Consider the following 9377-nt stretch of genomic DNA (forward strand, 5'->3'; position numbering starts at 1 on the left):
TTTTCAAAAGGAGAAAGTAAAGAAATTCCTATGGCCATTATCTTTCTTCCGGATACCTGAGTATCTAGTATGTCCCATGCAATGCAAATGCAAAGTCCCCTTTATTTAAGTTCTTTTGACCATGCAATGGTCAAAATGCATCTTCATCACTAGTCACACTTTTATGTGAAGTTTAAAGTCTGCTGGATATCAATGTCAAGTACCACTTGTTTTGTCATGGGCAAATTTTCTGATAGCAGAATGGTTTTCACTACAGATCAGTGGTGTATTTCAAAAAATCCCCCACAGTTCACTAAAGCTAGGGGTGAACCTTGTGACATCAGTATTTATGATGGCTTTGGAAAATGTAATGTATCATTTAGATTTTTCAAAGAAAAGCTGTGAAATAGTTGTAAATAACTTCTAGAAATGCTTTGCTTACATAAGAGATAATGTAAGGAATCTTGTATATTTGCTCATGAATGTGTTCTGAATATACTTTTATCCCTAAAATATCTAATAAGTAGGGAAAAGTAAGTCCCACAGCACATCTGCTTTTCTTTAATACCTACAAATCCTTGTTTTTTTTCAAATTTTGCTGTTATGTATCCTTCTTCAAAATTACCTCTTTACAATATATAGTTCTAATATGTTAAAAATCCCCATTCAATGTTAATTTAAAAAAAAAAATAGATTTGACAAATAAAGCTTGTCATTGAAAAGGAATCCATCTCTTCCAAAGGCAATGTTGCTTTAGTGGTACAAATAATTCTTTAATGTTCCTCAGAAAAAAATTGTTAGCATATTTAAAATATAAAATTAATTATTAACACCTTTTAAAAAACAGTCAATTTCAAACAGCAATCTTTTAACTTTTCTCTAAAAAATAAGTATGAAAATACTGATCATGATTTCATTGAAAACTTCATAAAATATTTTTAAAATGAAAGTTACATTTAATTATATATCATGAAATATATTTATAGAGAAATCATACACAAGAAATATTTTCAGTGGAAGAAAGAGAAGTCCAGAGTTACTTAATCACTGTAGGATGTATTAATTATTATCCAGATACTGGTAAGCTTTCTATGTCCTTTTTAGTCACACCAAGTACACAAAAATAGGTGGATTAGTAGAAAATTACCTTACTTTTGCATTCTGTTGAATACAAGAGTAATTCTCACTTTGAGGGAATATCAGAGAGTCAATTTTCATGTGGGACTCCAGACCCTAGACATCTCATTCATCCTGTAGTTCAGGCACCACCAGGAAAAAACCAACAGATTTTAATGCACTGAAGACAAGCCTCTCTTAAGCTATAACTTAGACACAAACCCTCTTACTTAAAATTTCTAAAGCTACTAGTATAGCACATAACCCCAGAAGTCACAAGGAAAGGGTCATTGTTGGAGGTTTTTACATGTTCAACATTTGGACAGGTTGTAGTTGCAAGGTGATGTGTCAGGTCATTGCTTGCACAGTTTCTAACTGTCTCTGGATATGTGACTTCTGTATCCATATCTGAAATTCAATCTGTAACAGGTAAAATTTTTAACAATCTAACATATATTTAATGTTATATAACATGTATATGCCTGGTTTATTTGTAATGCAGTGCTATGGAATTCTCCATATCTGCACTTACTAATGGGCTGTTGACTCTTAATTGACTTCTTTAGTACATTTTAATAGACATAATATGAAGCACTTCCTAGTAGCAGAGAGGTACTATTTTCACAGATACTAGTTTCATTGAGAGGATGATGGTGTTTAGAATCTGGAATTAGCAACTGATAGTAACCCAGTATGTTTTCTGAAAGCTTATAATAAAGTAGAACTTCTGGAAAAAGTTTCCCAAAATTTTCAGGGATGGGTATGCAATACAGAAATAGTGTAATCTCTCTTGTTAATCTCATGAAATAGAGGGACTGATTTTCACGCAGCTGGGAATTGACTTGGTCCCATAGAAAACAAAGTCTTACCATTAAATTCATGAAGAACGAGACCAGACCCTAAGTGATGAAAACATATCTCTGTGTTCTCAAGATGTGTCCAGATTTTTTAGTTCCCATTTCTATACTTACACACCAAACAAAAAATTCTAACTTGTTTTGCTGAAGAAGTAAGGTGGAACATTTATATTCAAGCAAAATGAAGTCAGAAGGCTGCCAGGACAGTGTCAACCTGGTCCATCCTCTTGCCCTGAAACAAATGTATTCTTTTACATATGGATGAAAATAATTCTTCATCACATTTCACATTTCATGTACACCTTTTATTATGGTTCTACATAGCAGCAGCTATGTCCTACCCTATTAGGTATAATGTAAGACAACCACTGCACCCACTTTGGAGAATCTGAGTGTTCCTGACTTCTCTAGTGTAAAACAAACTAAAATTCATCTCACCACTTCTGTGATTCATTCATCTCAGTTTGTTCTTCAATTTTCCCCTGAGAAAGATGAAAATCCTAACATTTCTTCAAAGTCAAAGGTCTCTAAAACTAAATTCTTCATGGGAACAGTCAATCCAGCTTCCCCATGTAAAAATGTATTTAGTTCTCATTATTAAAAAAAAAATCCTATTTTTTAAAAATCTTTTAATAGAATCTCATTACATATTATACATTTCTGGTGAAATGTTCCAAAACCCATATGTAAATAGTTTTTGAAATTCACACAGGTAAGAGAAGCCTATATAAAAATGGAATAATATCATTATTTCATGTACATTTTAAAATTCCATGAAACCAATAGTGTATTAGATTCTATTGCAGTTTTCCATAAGAGCTTAGTGAACATAACTTTTATGTTTGTACATAAAAGTTGTACATGGCATATAATATTGTCCACCAGCGCAAAGCAATTTATACAACAAACAAACCAAACATTAACTTAATTTTCATATTTAATGCCTGATTCTTACAGAGATGTCAATGGTGAGATAATTTATTTCACTAAGGCAGGAGCAAGACCTAAGTAGCCAGTAATGTGCCCTTCAGCTTCATTTTCACTCAGTGCTGGTCAGTTAACACACTTTTCCATTGCTGTGACAATTTTAAAGCGTTTATTCTGTAAATGAATAGTCAGCTTTCATGCAAACAGTCCATTAGCATTAATCATATGACTCTCATATACACTGACAAAAAAAGTGTTTGCTATATTTCTCTTGTCCATGAGTGGTTGGTAAGAAATGAAAAATAACAATTTAAAAGGAAGGTTAGAACAACTGATCTCTCGACACCATCTCATTTCTCCTCTGAAATAGGAAAAACGATATTCCAAATATGTAGGATGACATTTCAGTTGGTCAAAATATAAGTCTTTATCTACTTTATCACTGATCCTGTTGATAAAATTCGCATTTATATTTCCTGACATATTTCTCATTGAACAATTCTGAAGAATTACAACTTACTAGAGTACAAATGTGCAACTACATAAAAATAATATTAAATTAACTGAGTCATTTGAATTGACTAATATAAATAGATATTTTCTAAATTTTACCTAAAGAATTTTAAGGTATTAAGATCTTACAGCTTTTAAGACATGCCCTTCACTAGAGTTTGACTGAACACTGCTATGCAGCCACTGGAAAAAAATTGCATTAGGGCTTCTGCCTAACAGGAAATTATGCTGAATGTAAATCAAAGCCTGGTGAATTCAGTGTGAGTGTTGTTTCAACTTTAATTTGCACTGGATCAAGCCCTTTGCACATAATCTCCCATTTCTTTGACATTAAAACAATACCTATGATTGTCAAAAAATATTTTTCCTTTCTGTTCAAAAAGAGATTTTGAAAACTATCCCAGGACTCTGAAAAATGAAAATCAGACTTGGATTTGTGTGTCAAATAATAATCTTTAGAAGCTTGTTATTTTGCAGATGGAGATTTTAGCTGCCATGTTGTCCTTCTAAAAATAACATGCAGTTTTCCAGTAAGCATGCAGTCAACTAGCAATATCAGTGTGCGTTTTTATCACAAAGAATCATTTGAGAAATCCGTCTTTATGGGTTTCTATAATGAAATCAGGAAAACTTTTAATTTTATATATAAGGAAAAATATTTTTTAAATCTTTAAAAACATGATACATCTCAAAGTCCTCTTATGTTTCACGGTGGATGAAAAAAGATCACAGATGAACGTGATAATGGATAGACTATCTAAGAATAAATCAACGCTTTTTAAAGTGACAATGCTGGCAAACCACAAGAATGGAATGTTAAGGTGTTTATTGTAAGCCAAGAGGAAAAGATTTATATGCATTATCTCCAAGCCAATATACAATAAAATCCATTTTCAGGCTTGAAATAAAATACAATCAAAAGGCCATTTGTGACTCGGAGCCCATGTCTCCTTCTTATGTTATAAAGTACCCCTAAATTTTCCAGCACCATTTTGGCCCTTTTCTTTAAAGGGCAGATACTATTTAGTTAGAAATGCACTTATATGTTTTGGTTTTTAGTCCTGATCCAACTCCTACTGTTGCCAGAGGAATATTTTCTGTTGAATTTAATGGGAATCAAAAAAAAATTTAAAATTTCTTTAAGTAAAACTTAGTATCCTCTATTAAAATCGTTGCTTTTAACAGAGATTTGTTTGTGACTGCCCCAGTGGCTTACCAGTAAGTTGATGGGACATGAACAGTATATTTTTTAAACCAGCTGTAAGGCAGAAAAGCTGAGGTTAATATTTGGATTCCCTGATAAAAAAACTGCAATTGTTTCATTTATAGGTAAATGTATTCTGGCTATTCCTAGAGTGACCTTGGCAGCCAAGTGTGTTGCCCTTAGTGTCAGCAGAAGGAAAGCTGTTGGTGTCAGTGGGCTTTGGATCAGGCTTTAAAGACAGAGGAAGCTTGCTCAAGGAGGAAAACAGACATAAAAAATAGTCCAGATTTCCCCGGTTTTGTCACTTAGAGTTTAGAATACCAACAAGACATCTTAAACCCTGAAGAATAATTGTTGTAAGTGAATTATTTTGACCCTGTATGTTTTTTACAATTGTATACAAGAATACAGAAGAACAAATCTCTCTGGCTTACAAAAAAAAAAAAAAAAGGCAAGTACTTTATTTATAAATAGATAGTTCAGCTGCTTTTTACCATTGCAATGACTAAACAAATAGCATAAAATAAACAAAGGGGAGTATAAAATCATTTTACTCAAGCTGGTATCCCAAGACAACCTTTTGACTAAGTACAGAGTCAGATGTTTCAAGTATGGCACTTATATTAAATAAGAGCAGAGAGAAGGTGATTTCACAGTTAAATGCAATGAACTCTCTTCCTTTGGTATGTGTGTCATCATAGGTGATTGTAGGTAAATACATAACTTGGCTAGCATGAATCAACTCCATTTTATTCATGCACGTATTAGGGAATCAGACAAAATGTACTGATAAATTTTGCAGATCATAACTAATTAAGATGATTAAGGTCTCTGGTGTGTGTGTGTGGACAGGCAAACAAAAAATGGCAAAATTATATTCAGCATTTATTGTTTAGCATAACTAATTGATGCACAAACCATGATAGAAAATAGCTAGTAATACACACCAGGAATAAAGTCTGTGATTTAGACAAACAAAATAATATAAGACATCTGTGAATTACGTGAACGCAGATATCCTGATTGAGCTGTGGTTAGGTTCCTTACAGTGCACTTACCCTCCTTTAAAACATGCTTATGTCTGCACATTGCATCCCACCCCATCCCACCCCATATAGAGTATCCTTGCAGAGTTTTGATATGAACATTCTACACATTTACAACAATTATTCAGACAACTCAAACTGTAAACATCCTAATGACAATCAAAAAGCTGCTTCACTGACAGATAACACCCAATCATTAGAAAGAAAAGTAGGAATAATAGTAACTGTGCTGTAAGGCTAGATCAAGCATGGTTTTATAGCTGTTTTTTCAGTCTTTTACATAGTGCTGCATTTTGCAGCTAGTTCAGTAAGTGCAGATCCAATACCTTAATGGCTTTCTTGGTGGATTGATAAAATGCTTGCCTAAGCAATGTACCTTTCTCTAATGGTATCTGGGTCTGTTCCACCTGGCACAATGCTTCAGTTCTGTCACAGCCTCACACATAAGCTGAGTCACTTGATTGAGTCCTGCCAAAGTTAGGCATGCTCATTCTTGGCAGGTCCTTATTTCTGATTTCGTATATGGATTTCCTTTTTGCCTGTACTCCTCTCACTGCCATTTTGATCTTTCTCCAGCCCAAATGGTTCAGTTCTGCCAAATTAAGCACCACACAAATCCCACTGACAGCAAACATGAACACCAAGAACACAGTCTTCTCAGTGGGTCTAGAGACATAGCACTCTACTTCTTTAATGCAAGGGTATCTGTCACATTCATACATTGAAGGGACATTGAATCCATACAGAAAATACTGTCCCACTAAGAATCCAATCTCTAGGGCATTTCGAAAGACCACTTGGATGATATAAAATCGAGAAATGCCTTCTTGCCTCCTCATCTTTGACTTTGTAGTTCTGATAGCAGGATTGGGGATTTCCTTCACTTCTAAGCAGTCTGGCTCTGCCTCTTTGGTGGAGTTCTCAGTGTTCTGCAGCACCCCATTGACAATAGTGTTCTTGATTTTCTTACTGTCCTCACGCTTCATTGAATCCTGGTCCCTTTCCAAGGTAAGGAAGACAGTGGAGTACCTCCGTTCCCTTTGTTTAGCAGACTGGTGAACGGAGTACGTTATAAAGCATAGGCTGGGAGTGCACACCATGATGATCTGGAACACCCAGTACCTTATGTGAGAAATGGGGAAAGCCTGGTCGTAACAAGCCTGGTTGCAGCCTGGCTGCAGCGTGTTACAGACAAACATCGTTTGCTCGTCATCGTACACCGTCTCCCCTACAATGGCCACAATGAGAATTCTGAAGATCACCACCACGGTCAGCAGGATCCTGCAACAGAGAAGCCGGTCAGTGCGCGCCGCCGCCGCGCGGCCGGGAGCTGTCCAGTGCTGACCGGGCCCCGCAACGCGGCCCCGGCCCCGGCCCCGGCCCTGGCACCGGCACCGGCACCGGCACCGGCACCCGGTGTCGCCCGGCCCCGCATCCGCGCTGGGGCGCGCAGCCTGCGCGGCATCGCCTCGGCCAAAGACCCCGGGCGGCGGTCAGCGCTGGCCCCCGCCCTGCCCCCTCGGAGAACAAGCTGTCACACGGGCCGGGGGGGCCCAAGAGCGCGGCAGGGAGCGGCACAGGGTCCCGGCAGCAGCGGAATCCCAATGTCAGTGGGATCTCCCCACTGACCGTCCGCTGCCCCTTGGCTCCTAGGAGACAAGGACGGCGGCGTTTGCGGCGTCCCCGCGCCTCGGCGCCCTGTGCCGCATACCACCCCCACACACACCACCGTACACACACAGGCGCTCCAGGCACACCCCGCAAGAGCCCGGCCGAAGGGCACGGCACGACCGGGACCCACTGTGCCCCGGCGACCCGCCGGTCTGCACGCCTGGACAGAAGGGCATCCCCCCCCGCGGTGCCCCCGTAGCTCTCCCGCAACCCTTACCTCCCTATCATAGTAGAATGCTGCTGCACGGCAGCTTCCAGTAGCCTCTCTAGAATAGTCCATTCCCCCATCGCTGTTCATCCGGAGACAAAGACTTTGGCAAGCGGAGGGGATCTCTTCACTTCTGCCTTCCTTTTTTCACCCCTCCTATTTTTGGTCTTTTTTTTTTTTTTTTTTTTTTTCTCTCAGGGGGAGGGAAAACAAACAGAAGAACAGTCCCTCTCCACCGCCCGCAGTCCGGTGGCGGGAGTGCGACTGGAGGCAGCAGTCCTGCCGAGGATTGCCGGCTGGGCTCGGCTCGGCTGGGCTCGGCTCGGGGCCACTCCGCGGCCGCCACCGGCCCGGCCCGCTCGGCTCGTGGCGCGGCGCGGCGGGCGGACCGGCGGCGTGGAGGGAGGAAGGTTGGCTTTAATATCTTGCTGCCTCTAATCTGCCTTTAAGTAGTCTCCGCTTGCGTCACTGACAGGTTGTTGGAGAGCAGCCAAAAGCAGTGCTCGGATTTTCTCATTTTTATTATTCCAGTGAATACAAATAAATAAATGCAATAAAAATAAATGAAATAAATAAACGGAGGAGGAGGAGAGGGGGCGGAGGAAGACCTGCCCCAGCAGGCACGAGGCTCATTGTGCAACCCAGTGCCTCCTTGCCGGAGCAACCCAGCCGGGTCCCCGCTGCCCCGCCGCCCCCGCCTGCCGGCACACCCCGCGCTCCGCTCGGGAGCGCTGCCCTCGGCTGCTGCTTCCAAACGCTGCTCTAGGGCGGGAGTGTGACACTGTGGCCCCTCCAGCCACGGGCGCCTGGCCGGGGGGTCTCCAGGGATTGCTGGGCTTTGTCTCTCTCCCAGGGATCAAAACAGCGGTGTCATACAGCAGTAATCTCACCTGTTAGAACTACTGACCCTTGGAAGATATTGGACTTAAAACTGAGTCTTCTTTCTCCCCTGAATAAAGTTATAAGAATCACTATGTAGAAATGAAAGTCATATATAGCCATTTCAGAGAATTCTGAGATTGAGATGATTGTATTTATGCTAGGAAAAACACCAAACCTTCACAGAAAACATCTCTAAACGATATAAGAAAAAAGTATCTTGAATAAATTCCTTCATTGTAATCAGTCCACATATTTTATTCCCATAAACTACTATACTGTGCTTAAAATATTTTTTTTTCATTTTACAGATACCCTTACAGACATCACCAAACATTTCCACAAAAAATATTGGCACCAACTGGAATTTAGTTCTCTGGTGAAGAAGCATAAAATGTATTCTGTATATTTACATAAAAATCAAATAAAGCTTCATACCTGCTGTTCCTTTTGCTCAACTAATCTCATTTTAAAACAACATAGGAAAATTCTTGTCAGTCTTATCATAATACTCTTACTGTCAAACTCAGTAAAATCAGTCTTTCCAAAGCAGAACTGCACAGGCTATTGTAAACAGGTTAGTCCTTTTTTTCATTTGAAGCTCTCTCAGGAAGCAATCCCATGTTATATTAAAGATGTTGAATGTTTTCTGAATAGACTATGTTTCATCTGTGCAAGAGGGCATCTGTACTCTTTAGACACACCAAGATTTGTTGTCCTTTCATTTGATTAAGTAGATGGTCCCTGTTTCACATGATATTGGGTCAGTTGCTTGATTGGATCCCCAAATCTTTGAATTAGGAAAGTATCAAATAGGAAAAGATAAGTGAATGCCTTTGTACAGACATTGGTAGACTTCTCTCCCAGTCAAGAGTCTGTGAAGAAGCATTCAATAATCTGGAATGTTTCCTTTCCACACTGTTAGGAATTACTGGGAAGACTGAATAATTACTTTTTTTTAAAAAATATGACTGCAT

At 39.3% G+C, this 9377-nt stretch overlaps 1 protein-coding gene across 1 annotated transcript; it reads right to left on the reverse strand.

The window, feature by feature from the left end:
- Positions 1-4201: 4201 nt before the first annotated feature.
- GJD2 (gap junction protein delta 2) lies at positions 4202-8138 on the reverse strand. Its single transcript, XM_050334906.1, has 2 exons — positions 7531-8138; positions 4202-6923 (listed from the first exon to the last, which is right to left on the reverse strand). The coding sequence occupies exons 1-2, from the start codon at positions 7599-7601 to the stop codon at positions 6080-6082; spliced, it is 915 nt and encodes a 304-aa protein (XP_050190863.1). The 5' UTR covers positions 7602-8138; the 3' UTR covers positions 4202-6079.
- Positions 8139-9377: the final 1239 nt, after the last annotated feature.

This window comes from Myiozetetes cayanensis, unplaced genomic scaffold (assembly GCF_022539395.1).
Source record: "Myiozetetes cayanensis isolate MyiCay16 unplaced genomic scaffold, myiCay2020 scf6-25, whole genome shotgun sequence".
NCBI classification, from domain to species: Eukaryota; Metazoa; Chordata; class Aves; order Passeriformes; family Tyrannidae; genus Myiozetetes; species Myiozetetes cayanensis.

Excerpts from the sequence above, each read along its gene's own strand:
- GJD2 (XM_050334906.1), bottom strand. The coding sequence starts at position 7,601 with ATGGGGGAATGGACTATTCTAGAGAGGCTACTGGAAGCTGCCGTGCAG. Across the intron at positions 6,924-7,530 it reads CATTCTACTATGATAGGGAG|GATCCTGCTGACCGTGGTGG; the intron begins GTAAGGGTTGCG and ends TCTCTGTTGCAG.